Source organism: Aethalodelphis obliquidens, unplaced genomic scaffold (genome assembly GCF_003676395.1).
Source record: "Aethalodelphis obliquidens isolate GAN/ISIS:26980383/991018 unplaced genomic scaffold, ASM367639v1 scaffold11, whole genome shotgun sequence".
In the NCBI taxonomy this organism is placed as follows: Eukaryota; Metazoa; Chordata; class Mammalia; order Artiodactyla; family Delphinidae; genus Aethalodelphis; species Aethalodelphis obliquidens.
In genome coordinates, this window is record NW_020837955.1 from 11,515,825 (window position 1) to 11,534,442 (window position 18,618).

The following is an 18,618-nucleotide window of genomic DNA, read 5'->3' on the forward strand; positions in this document are numbered from 1 at the left end:
TAGGTGCGTGGGCTTCAGCAGCTGTGGCAGGCGGGCTCAGCAGCTGTGGTTCATGGGCTCTAGAGCGCAGGCTGAGTAGTTGTGGCACACTGGCTTAGTTGCTCTGCGGCATGTGGGATCTTCCCAGACCAGGGCTTGAACCCTAGTCCCCTGCGTTGGCAGGTGGATTCTTAACCACTGCGCCACCAGGGAAGTCCAAAAGTTCACTCTTCTTTATTGCAGAATAGTATTCCACTGTGCAAACGTACCACAATTTGTTTACCCGTTCTCCAGTTGAGGGACATCTGGATTATTTATAATTCTGGCTATCATGAATACTGCTGCTTTAAACATTCACATACACATCTTTGTGTGGACATTGGTAAATTCTTAAGATAGAACTGCTGCATCCTATGGTGGGTGTGTATGTTTAACTTTTTTAAGAAACTGCCAAACTGTTGTCTAAAATGACTATCCCATTTTACATTCCAAACATGACTGCAGAGCATCTTTAAAAGTGCCAAACATCATGAAAGATACAGCAACTCTAAGCCCCAAAGAAGGTGCATGTTTCAGTCAGGAGACAGAGACAGGAAGCATTTCACGCTGAAAAAAAGATTCACACAAAAAGAGATGGTAATATACTCCAGGACAGCCACTCTAGCCTATTAGTGATTTGTAGGTGTGCTGTCTTAAATTCCATCAGGAAAACCTCTATCTAAACACAAACAATGTAAGATATGTTTTGGAAGTCTAACATGCAAAGAAAAGGAAATCTTTAAAAGGCAGCACTAGGGCTTCCCTGGTGGCACAGTGGTTGGGAGTCTGCCTGCCAATGCAGGGGACATGGGTTCGAGCCCTGGTCCGGGAAGATCCCACATGCCGCGGAGCAACTAAGCCCGGGTGCCACAACTACTCAGCCTGCGCTCTAGAGCCCGCTAGCCACAACTATTGAGCCCATGTGCCACAACTACTGAAGCCCACGCGTCTAGAGCCTGTGCTCCAGAACAAGAGAAGCCACCCCAATGAGAAACCCGCACACTGCAATGAAGAGTAGCCCCCACTTGCTGCAACTAGAGAAAGTTCTCATGCAGCAACGAAGACCCAACACAGCCAAAAATAAATAAATTAAAAAAATAAATAAATAAAATAAAAGGCAGCACTAAAGCTCTGATACAAGCAATCATGACAGCAGTTCACCTGAGCATTATCTACTAGGCCGCTATGCTAAACTTTACAAAATTTATATATAGCCATTTTAGTGATCATTATCTCCATTTTACAGGTGAAGAAACCAGAGACAAAGAAGTTAAGAATGTGGCCCCAAGGTCATACAGCTTCTAAGAAGTGGGACCAGATATGCTAGATTCTAAACAATGCTTTTCATGGCTATGCTAATTTATTGCTCATCTCCAGGTTTCACAAGCCTTCCAGCCTACTTGGAAGATACCTCCCTGAAGCTGAGTGATACTATCCCTTAGGCCACACTGCTCCCCCTGTTTCTAACGTTGTACTCATCAAGCAACTTCCTGATATTTCCGTTTTTCCAAGCCCATTCTCTACTTGAAAAAAGAGAAGCTGACCAGTCAAGAGGAATAAAGTGGATATACTCAGCAGTGATTCTCCTAGAGTAAATCACAAGACCAGGCATTCTGGATTTGACCATTAACTTGAGCATAAATTTGGTCACTTGACTAATGATGGAGCACCAATATCCTTTTCTGAGGATCATCATAATAGAGGAAAAAGCACCAAGTCAGGCATCAATCCCATACAAGCCCACAACTGCTAAACTCAATTCTATACCTAGAGTGCAGGCGCACACATACACAAAACCCACATACAATCGAAGAAACAAAAAACACAAACTACCCTTAGGTGTTAGAAAAAATCTCGCTGATGAAACTACTACAGATATAGCTGGAAGCACTCTCATAGCCTCCTTCCTTCTCCAGCAGGAAAAATAAAAATACATTATGCAAACTTCTAGTGTCTTTGGTATAAGGGTGATGAGGATGAAAGGAGGGCATTATTAGAAAGTTAAGAAAAAATACATTAACAGTTTAAATGGAAGGGGCATATTGTTTCAGAACTAACTATATTTTGGAAATAGCAAACAAGTGGCAGATCTTACTGATGGATCAGAATTTCTTCCCATCTATATTCTTCTGTATTCTCCACTTCTGTATTCTACAATACTTGAGGACTAAAATTTTCAGTAACAGCCAAAATTTAGACGTGTCTCTTAGTTTCCTCCCCAAAGGCTGGCCTGCTAATTCTTAACTAAATTCATGGTCTTGAGTAGCAAAAATCAGGAGAGTCTTTGACTTTACACAAATTTTGCTAGTCTTTCCACACCCTAAATATCTACAGGTTTACTGTTTTCTACAGTTGGTTTCCTACCGTCTTCTCCCAAGCTCCATTTTCTGGCTTCTAGATGTCATCAGCAGTGGTGATTCTGAGAGGAAGGTATAGGTGGAAGACATGCACTAGGAACACCGAAAAATGGGAAACTGGCCCATTCAAAGTTGAGCAGTAGTGGGGCTTCCCTGGTGGCGCAGTGGTTGAGAATCTGCCTGCCAATGCAGGGGACACGGGTTCAAGCGCTGGTCTGGGAAGATCCCACATGCCGCGGAGCAACTAGGCCCATGAGCCACAACTACTGAGCGTCTGGAGCCTGTCCTCCGGAACAAAAGAGGCCGCGACAGTGAGAGGCCCGCGCACCGCGATGAAGAAACGAAGAAACGAAGACCCAACGCAGCCAAAAACAAATTAATTAATTAAAAACAAATTAATTAATTAATTAAAGTTGGGCAGTAGTAATGAGAAGTGAGAATGCTCACCCTGACACCTCTGTCTGTCTCATCAAGTCAGGAGAGCTGACAACATGGTATTTTCAGGAGAGATTTGGGTTTGGGTGAGATCAAGGAAGTGAAAGAATGGGAGATTTTTTGAAGCCATGGTGAATGGCAGCATTATGAACAGAGTTAGGAAGCATCAATTTTGCATACCAAAAACGGTTAATAAGAAAGGAACTACAACTGTCTCACATTTCCTTTTTAAAAAAATTTAACCCTTGACTCAATTCTTTTAAATTTTCTTAGCCAGTATCTTCTTGTCTGAAAATATAGTTCAACTTCAACCCAGCCCCTTTCAATAACTGCAAATTCTGAATTAATAAAGATTTAGTGATTTGTGACCTCATCTATATGAAGGTTGAGGGAAAATAAGAAGGACAGACCAGTCACAGGACAGTAACTGTTGAGCTGACAAATGGTAGGCATAAAAGGGAAGACAAAAAATACATAGGTGTGTTTGTGCATGTGTTACATATATATGTCACCAGATGGGCTGGGCCCAACTACACAAAAGGGGAAAAAAAGCTTTATCACAGCAAATCTATCAAAACCTGTAGACCTCACAAGTATCTACCTAGGAGGATATTTTGTTTATTCTGATCATTTCAAGTAGAAGTCAACTTTGAAAGAGAATTGACGTATGCAAATGTCAAACCCCAGTGGTTTTTACGGTTTACTTTGAGGAGCCTATAGGGCAGGACCCACAGAGTCATTTGAAGATAGGTGTGCTCTGGTATCTGCCATTATGTTGAAATATGCATAACTCATCAACATGATATAGATATTGGCAAAATGACCCTTTTGGTACTTTAAAAAATATTACAACATCACAGAATCTTCATTCTGAAAGCAATCATTAAGATGACCTAATTCAGTCTCCTCATCTCTTACTAAGGATGAAGAAATTTCAAGGCTGAAAGGGGGATTTAAACAACATGTACAAAGTGGAAAGAACATAAATGAAATCTCTTATTTAAAAGCAAAGATTAAAGTGAATCAAATCAAAGAGAATCAAAACCTTTTAAAAACAAAAGTGTCCTCTAGCTTCATTTTTTACACAGAAAATCATAAATTATATCTTCTCCCTCTTGCAGAAGAGGACTTACACCATGTCAAATTAGGTCTTTTCTAAAATACACACTTATTCCTGCAGGCAGACACACTATCATACTGTTCTTTTCTTTTACATTCATTTCTAAATCCCATCATCTAACTGAAGTGTTTTCACAAAGTTTCACAAAATTGCTGTGGCTCGGCAAGCTAGGCATGTTTATTCATCCTCACCTCAAAAATACCTACTTTTAGAAAAAAAGTTAGAGGTAACAGAATCTAACTGTAAAGTGATCTTTCTTCTAGAAATCAGAAAATAGAGGTGGATAGTCTGGAACTCCCATTGTTTCCAAGACCCTCAAAAAGAGGAGATACTAGCTATTTAGAACAAAATATGCATGGAGTGGATTAGGACCTGCATTATCAAACAATGCCAGCAGTGCTGGTTCTTACCAGTGCTCCTTGGAAGGTAGGCTACATGTCAGAACCAAAAGAAATATGGAATATATATTTTAGAGATAACCTAAAATATGCCCTAAGGAACACTAATGGCATTTCAACATCCTTACTCAAGCAAGAAGAAAAGGGGTAATATTGTAGACAACCGCAGATTTACCCAGCAGGTCTTCCATGTGTATTGAGAGTCAGCTTGTATGTCAGGGAGGATGAGAGGGGACAACCTGATATCACTCATTTGATAGAAGAGAAAACTTATATCCTGAGGGATTCAATGGCTTGTATGATCCTTTAGACAAGGGACAATTTCCATTTAGAGACTGTTCTTCTGCAAAGCTATTTGGTCCAGAGACACTAGGAAGGAGAGTTGATGCCAGCCAGATATTTCTTGCAGTATTATTTAATACAATGACTTTCTGGCTAATAAGGTTTTGATGCTCCAGAACCCAATCCAACAAGTATACTGACAAAACCATTTCTAAGCAGCAAAGCTATCACCACTATTCCTATGCAAACTCCACTAATGGGAAACCCCTTATGTCCAGTTTGAAGCACCTGTTGGCTATCTACCACAATGAGAAAATTCTGAGTTACAATAAGTTGATTTATTTATTCACACTCTCTAGCCCAGTCCCTCTCTATCATCTCCCTCCTTCTTCCTCCCCTCCTTCCTCCCCCCTAACACACTGGTATACAGCAAGGGTCAGCAAAGTTCTCTGTAAAGGGCCAAACAATAAACAGTTTAGGTTTTTTTTGTCTCTGCCACTGTAGAACAAAAGTAGCCAAAGACAATCCATAAATGAATGGGTTTGGCTGTGTTTCAATAAAACTATTTACAAAAACAGGCGGTGGGCCACATATGGCTCACAGGGCTGTAGTTTGTCAACCCCTGGTTTACAGTAGCAGTTCTCAAACTTTAGCCTGCATCAGAATCACCTACAGAACTTGGTCATACACAGATTTCTGGGCCCCATGATTAAAGTTTCTGATTCAGCAGATCTGTAATGGGGCCTGAGATTTTGCATTTTTAATAAGTTCCCAAATGATGCTGATGCTGCTGGTTCAGGGTCCACACTTTGAAAACCACTGGTATAGAATAATGGTCTACACTGCACTCAGTGAAGGCTGAAATGTAATGAACAGCTGAGAAAGTGGAAATGACATGCTGTAGACTTGACTGCTAATTTTACAGAATATTTCATATGAAGACTTACTGTTAAGTGCCATAATATTATCTGTTCCTGGATGATGAAAATTTATTCCCATGCGTCCTAAAAAATAAAATAATTTTACTTTAAGCACAGAGAATGCTTAATATAATCATAAATACATTGTACAATATGAACATTACAAAAAACTAAAACAGATTAATCTATAACAATGCTGTCAAAGGCCATAGCAGTTAAAACAGTTTTAAATCAAGTCATAAAACATACACATGAAAAATCTTAAAACAAAGCTAAAGTCTCAATAACAACAAAGAAATAAAACAAAACAAAAAAGAAGCTTCCCTTATAATAGGAAAAATTAACACATCTCCCACATTCCAATTTAAACATGCCACTCCCTGGATTAAGCATTTTATTTAAACAATTCATACTGCCCTTCAAATTCAAGCAGCAAAATAATGAATTCAAAGAAGTATACAAACTTGAAGCTTAGAGGGAATTAAAAGATAAAGATTTCACGGTGGCTCAAAAATGCAACATAATGATCAGAATGGCGACCAGAAGAAAGATGTAAAATTTATATAACAGATATAGTGGGGGACAATGACTGGCCTAAAAATTTAGGGTTCTTGTGCTGCCCCTACCACTCACTAGTTATACGACCTTGGGCATAATGCCTGTGTCCAGATCTTTGTCCTTATAGTAACAGGGGGCTGGCCGCTTGTTTTGTCTGCCTCCAAACAAACAATCATTTCTACATTTTTAAAAAGTTGTAAAAACAAACACAGAAATTAAAAAACAAAGAATAATGTGCAGGGCTTCCCTGGTGGCGCAGTGGTTGAGAGTCCGCCTGCCGATGCAGGGGACGCAGGTTCGTGCCCCGGTCCGGGAAGATCCCACATGCCGTGGAGCGGCTAGGTCCGTGAGCCATGGCCGCTGGGCCTGTGCGTCCGGAGCCTGTGCTCCGCAACGGGAGAAGCCACAACAGTGAGAGGCCCGCGTACCGCAAAAAAAAAAGAATAATGTGCAACAGAAACTATATGGCCCACAGGCCTAAAATATTTACTCTCTGGCCCTTTACAGATGGTGTTAGCCAGCCTCTGTTCTATAAGATGACAAGTCTGAATAAGATATTTCAACTAATAGCCTCCAGGTTTAAGAGCAGAAGATTTATTAATTACTTGGGGAAAAGGACGATGTATTAATTATTTGTGATTTACTTATCATATTCTGAGGTATTCAAACTAAACAATAAACAACCAGTCACTGGAAAGTCTGCCTAAAAAACCCAATTACTGCTGAGCAGAATTTAAGGAAATGGCACATTGAGAGGGTCTTTCAATCTCTGACCTAGGAATATTCAGATATGGGTGTTGTTCCTATAAACTAGGGATGTTCCCTAAACGTTCTCAGAATAATAACAGGTTATCAAGAAATCCAAGCAAGCCCAAATTTAGCTCATTCAACTTCTTTCACTTCCTGTGCTACAATCATTTATGGTAAAGAATTATGTAGTTTACAACCACTATATCAAATAATAGTTTTTATATGTTTCTGGAACTACTTATGTTCTCTAATGTTAAGGGATGCCCCTCTCTGCAGTCCTCTAGAAGCTGGATCCTTTTTGTACTCTTTCCATCAGGTCTTGGGACTTTTCAACCTAGCAAGATGAAACTGAAAGGAAGCTCAGTAGTTTTCTAATTATCATCCTCTATCCTACACCAATAACTTCCAATTCAGTCTTTCTAAAGATGAGGCAAAACAAGAGCCTTAGGCAATGTTTTGTAGTTGAAGGCATCACTACTTGCTGAAAAGCAGAAAATTCTTTTGCCTTTCCTGGTATCCTTCCTAATTCTGTTGGCCTCTGACTTTAATGATCTCTAGATCAAGATCAACCAAAGATTTTATACGAAACTCTAGTTCAATGTCAGAACCATCAGAACCAATTACTTAAATGTAATCTAATTTTTTCCCAAATTCCTTTTAGTAAACCACTTAAGGCTTCTTTAAGCTACTTTCTCTACCTCTTCAAAAATTAATGTTTAGATTATAAAATACAATATATTTTCATTGGAGAAAAATTAGACAATACAGAAAAATGAAGAAAACAAGATCACCAAAATGAAGAAAACAAGATCACCAAACAAGAATGCTCTGCTAACATTCTGATTTATAGACTGCAAGTTTAGGAAGTATATATGTATAAAGGTTTCTTTTCTAAAATTAGGTTTATTTTATAATATTTTAAAAATTTATTATATAGTATGCCTTAAGTTTTACAGTTATTATGGGATTTTGAAGGAGAGAGAAAATACCAACAGCAAAAGAAAAACTGACTCCAAATTCAGATGAGGCCATTTCTTTTTTCTTCCTTTTGTCCAACAAATACTGCTGTTTAATCAGCTGTGAAAATAGAAATCAAGTGTGTGACATCTGGTGATTTTTGTTAATGCAGTCTGGTGCTGCCAGCGTGACATTTTGTCACCTGTCCACGGTCTGCTATTTTTAAATTGTTCTTGTCAGCTAGCTATCTTTTAAGTATAGTGTAAAATATAAGGTTTCGAAAACTGGAAGGCATACTTAGTTTTACTGAGTTAAACGATGCTGTGGAAATCTGAGACCGTGTCCCACTTTCCCCACTGCACAAGGCCTGATAAATGGGGGTGGGAGAGGATGGAGGGGGAGGTTGGAGAATAGGGTTACATATGGCTATTCAGACTGTAAAAATCACAGTCTCATAAGCTCAATTCATATTTATATTTAAGATGTTTGTTATAAAAAACTGCCTCTACTGCTATTCAAAGTTTCAGAGTCAAACTAAACCCATACTTTCATATGTCTAAAATAAAAGCTGGAATTTTTATTAATTTGTAACTAATTATGAAAGTCACCTCTTCACTTCTGCAATTCCTTATGAGATAGGGAGCAACTATCTTTCTCTAATCATCCCCACATGTTCTAAAAAGTCAAGTCCTTTGGAGACCTTTACATAACAGAATGTGAGTGCTGTGTTCTAGAAAACGTTATGAGACAATGCACATTCTACTAGATTCTATTTCCTACTAATTTTCTCTATAAAGTTGAAGAGACAGTCCCTCAGAAAAAGTATCTACAAGGTACAATAATGTGATATGTAAGAATACAATAAAATGGTGCTTCAAATTCCTTTTAAGGAAAAATTATGAAAGTATGGTACTATAATATTCAAAATGTGTTCCAAAGAACCACGAAGCAAAAAAGGTGAGCTTTGACCTGAGGTCAAATCCTTGTTTCTTTGCATACCAGTTGTGAATAATTTTTGGTATGTTATCAATTCCTTTGTGCCTACATTGCCTCATTTCACGCTGTACTCTAGAACAATTAAATCAGAATTTCCAGAGGTAGTACCCAGGATTAAAGAATCCTTAACCTTTTTCTTACTCTCAGGTGATTATGGTGCTATACTGAAAGGATCATTGGGCAAATTAATGGGAATTACCTATAAAAACAAAATCACTCAACTTCTATCTGTTGTCTTCCCTTTTGTATAGAAGAGGAACAATGACTTCTTGCTAACTTCGAACCTGTGCCCTAACAGTTTCTGGGATCTGCAAACTTTTATACAAGCAGACTGATATGGGCCAAAGGGAGGTAGTACAAAATTACAACTGGAGTAATAATTCAAGTACGTAAAGAGACTGTATATTTTTCTGAATAAACTAAATGTAATGAAGGTGCACTTTTTCTAAAACAAGGTGACCTCAACATTCCACAAAAGGGACCAATTTTCTGAAAGGCTCTGTAATACTAAATTTAAATTATGATGAATAAAGAAAAATGCCTCTATAATACCAAAGGGATGGCATTATTTCTTCCAAGTTTCTGTCAATTTAAATGTTTTAAAGCACTATTATCAGAGGATAGCTGCTATTTTTTCCCAGATTCAGTATACATTTGAAAAACAAACCCTTCGATATCAGTTCTCAGCTGACACCTGCTCTTTTCATTTTTCAAATTTCAGTTCCATGAATGGTGAAGGAAGAGAAAATTCAAATATACAAAAATGTTTCATCAGGCACTACCCCCAAGTGCCCAGCCAAGCCTACTCTTCTGTTATGACAGGGAGACTACATGGGATGAGAAAAAGGTGATTCCTCCCTGTTTTTTGCCAAGGACTCTGCTATATTGTACTACCCCAGCCAGGCAATGGGACCTTGCTTCATAATGTCACCTACCCTGCCCAATGCACTGTGTTGGTTTTTCCCTATTATTCTTCTCTCTCATCACTTTGTCCTCTTTGAATAATAATCCCAAGAGAGGGTATGAATAATCAAACCTTACGTCCCTGGGTTTTCAGAGGGGTTCCCCAGCGGCTAGGTGAACCCTCATCATCGGTAGCAAGCCGGGGGACAGTTGTAAGGAGGGTGCAGGGAGGAACATTTTCCCCTTTCCTAATCCTAACTCTCCCGATGCCAGAAATCCCCCTAATCCTCATAATCATGAGGACAGTTGGCTCTCCCTGCATCCACTAGAAAAGAGGGCAGAGGACAATTCTTCCCACGCAGGCCTCACTCATACCTCTACTGACCCAAGGATTTCTGTACTTAGAAAAGAAATAAGGGATAGTTTTTATTAGTTCATCTCCCTTCTCAAAACCCTCCTTCTCATTTCCTGGAGACATTTTCTCAAATGAAAGACAGGAGAAGTCATACCTAAGTTATGGTAAGAGACAACAGGTAATTATTAAAATGTTATTCTGCTACAATCAAGAACTGTAGTTTGAGATCTAAGAAGCCCCCCCAAAATTAGTTTTTATTTTATTTAAATTAATTTTTGTTTAAATAAGCGTTCTGTGATCTGAGCAACACTGCAGAAGACATTCCTCAGGGTTCTGTGAAAAAAGCTCAGGTTGACTTTTTCTCTACATTACTTGACATTTTTAACATGGGGAGGAGGTTTTTTTTAATTTAAAAAATTTTTAAATTTCCTACAAACATCTTTAAGGCTGATCTAGTATAGGTAGAAATATGATTGGAAAACTGTTAAAGCCCTTTACTAAAACAAGTTTTATTACTTCCTAAACTTCCTATTCGGTCATTTCTCCCACTAACCCTTTTTCTGCCTGAATCAAGAGAACAGTTGAATAAAGGGATTTCTTATTGAATACATTTATACAATGAAATATCACTGTGAACTTATTTCACCATGTTCACTTTAAGTACATCATGAAGTACTTTTATTTTTCATGAATGTGATATTCTACTTTATTATACTTTCTTTACACTATCCAGGTATAAAATTTTGTAAAGCCAACAAAACTTAGGAGGATTATTTTTCTTTCTCCTTTAGGTGGTATTTGATAATGACAGAATGTTTATCCTTCAAGAATCACTACTTATATCTATGGCAAATACACAATTTTGACAACTTGCATTCGAAAGCTTTCAACATTTAGCTGCAGTCTAGCTGGAAGGAAGTAAATATTGTAGGGATATAAAGGTTTACTTTATTACCCAGGCCAGGCAGTAGGCACACCACTACCACTGCTGGTAAAAAAATCACAGATAACTTTTGAGCAGTTTCTAGTGTCAGGGACTTTATCTCACCTTCACACCCACTCTATGAAGTAGGTGCTTTATTTTAATGATGAAGACACTAAGGCTTTAAAGAGGCTAATTTATCTAGATCAATAGCTAACTAAAGGCAGAACCAGAATTCAAACCCAGGTTTGAATGACTACAAAGTCAGAAAGGCTGAGTTGAAATTTCATTTCCTATACAGAGAATATAAAATGTCTGGAAGAATATTAATAAAAATAATAATCTTTGTTATCTCTAGGTAGTAAGTCTCAGGTGGTTTTTTCACTTTCCTTTTCGTCTTTTTATGTACTACTTGAATTTCTTACAATGAGCAAGAATGTATTTTTTTCTAAAGAAAACCTAAATCCATAGAAAAACACCAAAACAAATAAGCACACAAAAAAACAATGACTCTCTAACTTGAATTTTAAGACCCTCAAAATAATGTTCAAGTAAAACAAGAGGATATTAAAGCTAGGAAGAAGAACAGGATGGATAGGGGGAAGTGTTTCTGGACAGACTCATACAGAAGCCATGTGGTAGTTCCCCTATCCTACCACCTTTCTCTTAAAGCTCAATTCACCTAGACATTTACATCTTTTGAGCCAGAGACCCTCTCTATGAATTTACCTTAAGAAAAAGCTACATGCAAGAACTCATCCATGGCAGCATTACCTATAATGGAGAAAAAGCTGGAAACAACCTAAGAGTCCAAAGTTAAGGTCTATCAATAAATTAGAAAGACAAGGTAAAAACATAATGTTTATTATATGGAAAATATTTTAAAAGATACATCATGACAATGTTTCTTTTATTTTTAAGTTATCTTTTAGTTATTATACTTTGCTCCATTTTTTAAAATCAAATATTACTGAAAATCTTTCCCTTAAAACACTAGCATCATAATTATGTTTTTAGAAGTAATAAGGATCAAACACATGGTGCCATAAACCAAACGTAAAAGTCTCCCAGCTGGAAAAGGGAAGCCTGAAGTTCAAACACCCTAACCAGAGGACAATAACATGGTGATGTAATTGACCACGGGAAGTAGTCCATTCATAAGAAATCAATGTGGGTGGTTGTAACCATATTGAGGCTGTAAAAAAGTACATGTTAAGTGCCTTCCAACTTATTAGGACATATTATATGTATAAGTACAATTCAGAAGGCTTTTATAGATGAAACCTCACATTTGCAAGTGTAGTGGAGAAATTTATGCAGAGGTAGCTGGACATAAAATTAAAAAGGAGCCATCACAAGTAGAATAAGGTATTTACATTATCCCATAGTGAGGTACCCTCCTTATACTTTGACAGTGCCACTCTCAACAGGGCAGAACAGCTCCTGCTTAATCAATATTCAAAAAATTCTAGAAAATTATTTTACAGACTATAATCTAAGATCCTTTCATAATCTTTTATTGCTAGAAGAATACAGACCAAGATAAAACAGGTATGCATAAAGAACAAGGACTGAATATTTTAGAATAATTAGGATGGGCTTACAGCTGTTCGTGGTAGAGAAGGAAGACAAATGTAGCCTTAGAAGATACTAAAAACACAAAACAGTCTGTGAATATTGTTTTTTGAGTTTTTTTTTAAACACCATTCTCACTTCTAAGTGAAATTACCATGTACCTAATCTTTACTGAAGAAAGATGTGGTAACAGTGACTAAATATAACAATGACTAAATGAGAGGCCTTTTTTCCTACTTCTGAAGGACTTAAAATATAGCTTTTCTCAAAATCTTTTATTTTCTTCATAGCCTGTTAACTACTTTCTTTTCACTGGAAATTGAGGAAAGCAGCAGAAAATCATGAGTGTGACAAGAAAATGATGAAATAGATTTTTGGTGTGGCATGAGGAAATGACTACCAGGTTCACAGTCAGTCATACCCTATATAAAAGCCTGCAGAGAACCAGAGGGGATCAAATTCCTCCCAACTCTAGAGGACATAAGGGTTCATATAAGACAGGCATCCTTGTGGCTAACGCTTCCAGTTTTCAGATAGTTAGGCTCTAAACCCAAGTACAGTGGCTATTTCCACAGAAAATTTCCATTTCAGTATTTTAAAATATCACAGGGCCCCTGAAAAGTCCTATACCGCATAATAAGAACTATCTGTAATCATGAATGTAACATCAGCCTCTATCCTGAATTTACACGGGCTCTAAATATAGGAAGTCCTAATATTGCTGACCTTGGGACTTTCTGCCTTATATTTAACCCAAAACATTTTCCTTGTGTTTAGCCTTAGAGAATGCAAAGGGTCATTGTCTGCTCTTAAGTCTGTGTAGCGTTATTTCCTACACTAGGAAAGTGATTGTATTTTAATAAAATGAAACGCTTTTCTACAAAGTTTTCTGAAGTAGTCTTTGGAGATTAAATCTCATACTTCCTTGCAGTATACTTGGACTTAAATGAATTATCCAGGTTCAGCTAAACATTTCAAATGCACAAAGCCCCAAAAATTTGGCTTCTGGTCTCATGCTATAAACCACGACCTCAGCTACCCAACACATGCTTCTGCCAGACATTATGATTAAAGCAAACAACCTTGATTATGGTAGGTAGCTGAACCCAGGTTTAAAAAAAATCAACTTTAAATACATTCCACAATGCTTTACAGAAGCAAACAAAAACAAACAAACAAAAAAGAAACAAAAACAAAACCACAATTATTAAAAAGCTGATTTTTGTTTAAAACACCAAGCAAGGAATGGACATATGAATATTCCTAACCTGCAAAATGATTCCTCCACATTATATCAGCGAAACTCATTGGTGGGCCACTGGGAGGGTAGTGTTTACCTTTCAGAGGCTCATGATCAGTCCTTATCATATCCATTAAGGAGTTCTCCAACGAGTGCAAGTTAAAAGTGTCATAGGGCCTACTCCGGTCCTAAAAATAAAAACAGAACAAGACAATACATAAAATTAGTTCATAAAATTAATAACCATATCATTTGCTTCTTGCCATGGATTGATGACATGAGTCAAAATTCCAGGTAGTTTTAATAATACATTCTTTTCATTAAGAATAATGACTTGGCAACATTAAGTTTAATACAAGTTTCCATAATTAATTAAATTGTATCCTTTACCCTAATAATTATTTAATATATATGTCCCAGTACTTCAGACTAATTTTCTCTCAAATGAACTAAAAAAAGTAAATTCAAAAGGAAGAGTCAAGTGAATTGGCTTTGCCCTCCACGCTTCACCCCCCTCCCTCTACTATCAACTGAATACTCTATTCAAATGAATAGATTTTTTTTTCCCTAGAGGAAGACCATAACTAAGAACTCTCAGTCTACAAACAGAATCACTTCCCTGAAAAATCAAAAGGTGACTGTAGTTTCAATGTAACTTTATTGGGTATCTTTAATAATTATTACTGATAAGTTCCATACATTACATATACTTTATAAAAATTAAAATATGTCCAAAGTACTAAAACTACCTTTTGAAAAGCACTCACAGGAAAAAAACTTTAACCCAAGGTAGTATGTTTTCATGATGTTAGATTCAAAAACATTTTGAAAACAGAGAGCTAACACAAACTAAGTGAAGAAATAAATTGTTCTACTGCATTTCACTCAAGCCCATGGGAGAGCAACACCTACAAATTATTTTTAGTAGTCTGAGCCTAAAAGGAAATGCAGTTCATGGCCTAACTTAATACTATAGAACAGATTTAGTTTGCTTTTGCTAAAGAAAAGCAATACAGTCATAAACATCAAAAACCACACCAAATCAAACCACAGCAACGAGAGATTATTTTCAGGCTCTTGAAAAGTTTATCCAGTTTTGCAAATGATCACTTCTCCTCCCCTATGAGCAATAGAATAACAGAATGACTGCCTTGATGAGCAAAAAGGGATACAACAGGTAAAAATCTCAGCTACAGTGATCATTTTCTAGTTTAAGCCTTAAAATCTTGGGAAGCTGTTTTCTTCTGGTTTCTGGAAAGCATGGCTGTATATCCATCCAGGGAGGCAGAAAGGAAGGTGGCACTTCCTCAGCTCTGAGCACAGAGGAGGAACCCAGAGGGTTACTGAATGAATGAATGCAGTAAGTTTGGATGCAGGTCCGAAGAAGAGCCCTGAATAGAGAACCAGAACGCAAGAGTGCTAGAACTACAATCAATTAGGAGCTTTTGGGTACATCATGATCTCTAGTCTGTGCCTGAAATTCCTCCCTTTATACAAATGAAAGGATTGAGCTAGATTATTTATAACATCCCTTCCAATAGTATATATATATTTTTTTGACTCACACATGAAGAGTAGGGGTGGAGGGCACAGATGTTATCAAATGCCACAGAGAGATATTTCATTTTTACAAGCCTTTAATGCACAAGTGTAGGGCTGGGCCCTGGTGATTCAGAGATGAATGTTATAACCTAGTCCCTGTTTTTAAGTAACTGGTAGAGGGAGACATAACCAATTAAAATTAGAGCATGACAGGTGTTTCAACAAAGGAATGTATACAATAAAAACTAAGTCACATCTATTTCTTAAAGAACATATATTTGTGTGTGTATAATACATTTTTTTTTAAATCACATTCTGTAAAATCCTAGGTGTCTTGAATCTGGACCTGACATTTAACCAGGCATGAGGCTTGTCTTAGTTATTCTCAATGTCTTCAGTATTCTCATTGGTAAAATGGGATCTTACCTGTGAGGATTAGGGTGAAATTACTTAAGTATTCATTTTACTCACATCATGTTTGACAAAAAGCAAGTGCTCAACGTTTCTTTCTTTACTGCTGCCCTCCAACTCCTTTCTACCTCCACCCCATTTTTTTTCCTTTTTAACTAACACTCAGCAGTTACCTATCTCTACTGATGGATAAGGAAGAGACATGGAATATTTTCTTTGGTTCTCCGTTTTGGTCTCTATATAATTGAAGAAGGTCTTTTCTTTTGCCTTTAGGGTCTTGCTGCTCATCATTTGTTTTGCTTTAGGTTCAAGTTATCAGTGGAAACTCCAATTACTTATGGAGTAAAGCTGAATTTCCAGAAATGCAAGTTTGTACCCCTAAGAATGAGTATCACATTCTCTGTCCAAAGAAAAAGCCAGAGGTAAAAAAGTGTGCTGATGAGTAGTCAAAATGACAGCCTATTTCTGGCACTGACAATCCCAGAATGTGTCTAAGCGCCTTCTATCATACATATCCACACTTCTAACTAGAACCCTGCAGATGTGGGACTATTTCCAAAAAGGCTGATGAGGTGAAGGAACTATAAAAAAAAGGCTGTTTGGAACTATAAAAAAACCTATAGTTTTTTATAAAACTAAAAAAAAATCTGGCTGATTTTAGTACCTTTCCAGCCAGAACAGTTTATTTTTTTCATTTAACTCTTGATATTATCCTTCAAGGTAGATAATAACATACTCCTTTTACACAAGGAAGGTAAGGTTCAGAGAAGATTCAAATGTGGATCTGACCTCCAAGCCAGTATCTAAGGAGTATAAAAATCTGTCCAAAGAAGTTAATCCAATCCATATGGAACAGTAAATGAAAGCCCTATAGAAGCATAGCATTGCATCTAATTACCAATGAAATAACCTTCCTGGCAAGGTGGTAGTGAGTTCCTGTCAGAAGACTATCAGATATTAGATGACTACCTGTCAGGAAAATTGCTGGGGGTATTTGGAGGGGATTCATGTAATTGAAGTGGTTCCCAAACCTGTCAGACTGTTAAAATCACATGTAGAATGGTTAAAATGCAGGTTCCTGGGCTCTGGCTAAAACCAACTTAACTGTAATTTTAAAAGAAATTAATGTCCTGGTGATTCCTATGACTGGCTAGATTCGAGAGCCACTGGACTGGATGATTCTTCAAGTTAAGCCTTTACATTTATGAATCTGATCACAAAAATGGGACAGTAAAGTGATGGGAGAGACTAGATAGCAGCAAGAAATAAACAAGCCCGGCCACTTTGCCAAGGGTCAGCTTTGCAGTCTTCCAACTGATTGTGGGTGAGAGAAGCAGGTGGTGGCCTAGTTTTTAAAAGGACAAACTTTGAAATCAGACAACTAATTTTCAAATTCTGGCTCTGCCACTTGCTGGCATGTCACTCTGAACAAGTTTCTAAGCCTTGATTATCTACATTTATAAAATGGGGGTGATAATTCTCTTTTTATGGTTGTTTTCAGTGCTATATGACAAACGTACAACAAGGCATCTGTACTGTGGTGGCTACTGGAATATTAGGGAAAACACCAAGAGACTTCTGTGATGCTACCTCAGGGTACTGGAACATAGATTTTAGAACCTAGAGGTTCATGGATGCTAACCTAACAGGGTTCACTAGTGCTCAACAGATGAAACACGTGAAATGCACAATAGAATTTGCGTAGGCTTCTTAACTGAACAAACTTCAATAAGTACTGAGAAACTTATTTTCTCACTAAAATTAATTCTATGTTTCATCAATTTATATTTGTATACGATTCATCCTTCTTAGTTTTGTAAGTAGTAAATGTTGCTGAAATAACTGATTAACTGGAAAGAAAAAACAAAAAAGACAGAAAAACTAAAACATCTGCAGTGAAATTCAACAGAAACTATGCATAGAGAAAACAAGCCCGCAATTTATCATTTAACAGCAAAGGTTACAAGTGGCAAATAATCATTTAAAGTCTTTCTTTTTCGTAAGTTTTGTTTCCAGGTATAGGGAATAACAAATAAGGAAAACATCTTTTTAAGTGTGTTTTGAACAAGCAAACACATCAGGAAGTATTAGAACATGTATAAATAATGATTCCTTGGGCTTCCCTGGTGGCGCAGTGGTTGAGAGTCCACCAGCCGATGCAGGGGACACGGGTTCGTGCCCCGGTCCAGGAGGATCCCACATGCTGTGGAGCGGCTGGGCCCGTGAGCCATGGCCACTGAGCCTGTGCGTCCAGAGCCTGTGCTCCGCAGCGGGAGAGGCTACAATAGTGAGAGGCCCGCGTACCGGAAAAAAAAAAATAATGATTCCTATTATTGACTCTTTTATCTGGAGATAACGAAGGACAGATGTCATCAGTTAGATGTACATAGAGGCAGCCACCCCCACTATATAGTTCATTAGGCCTGCTTTCCTTCTTCCCCTAGCTTGACTTAATATTTATAAATTTATCAAGTACTTAATACGTGCCTGGCACTGTTCTAAGAATGCTAAATGTATTCCCTCACAACCCTATGAGGTAGGTAACTTTTATCCCCATTTTATAAATTAAGCAATTAAATCTTGAAGAGATAAGTAACTGGCTCAAGGTTACAAGGCTAGTAAGAGGCAGAGCCAGGACTCAGCTAAATCCAGACTGTGCTCTTAAGGACTCCCAGTGTACTGCTTCCTTGACTTCCTCCTACTCTCTTCACCTTAAATGCTTTTCACAAACACCCACTTCAGCCTAATACTGACACAATCAGAGACAGGACTCTTTTATCCCACCCTTCCACACAGGCAACCTAACCCTCACTTGCCCTTGGTCAATGACCCTTGTTCTACTGACAACCAGTTAAATTCAAGTAGTAGCTTGATCTACC

General features: G+C 37.6%; 1 protein-coding gene across 5 annotated transcripts in view; it reads right to left on the reverse strand.

Annotated features, from left to right (window-relative positions):
- The window catches only part of CPEB3 (cytoplasmic polyadenylation element binding protein 3), a 174,167-nt gene that overhangs the window by 93,844 nt on the left and 61,705 nt on the right, over positions 1–18,618 (reverse strand). For 3 of the 5 annotated variants that reach the window (XM_027112040.1, XM_027112037.1, XM_027112038.1), the window contains exons 3-4: positions 13,815–13,974; positions 5,558–5,614 (exon numbers count right to left, since the gene is read on the reverse strand). In XM_027112040.1, coding sequence (XP_026967841.1) covers positions 5,558–5,614; positions 13,815–13,974 — 217 coding nt within the window. The remainder of the gene's footprint in view (positions 1–5,557; positions 5,615–13,814; positions 13,975–18,618) is intronic. The other 2 variants (XM_027112039.1, XM_027112041.1) reach the window with 1 other exon arrangement.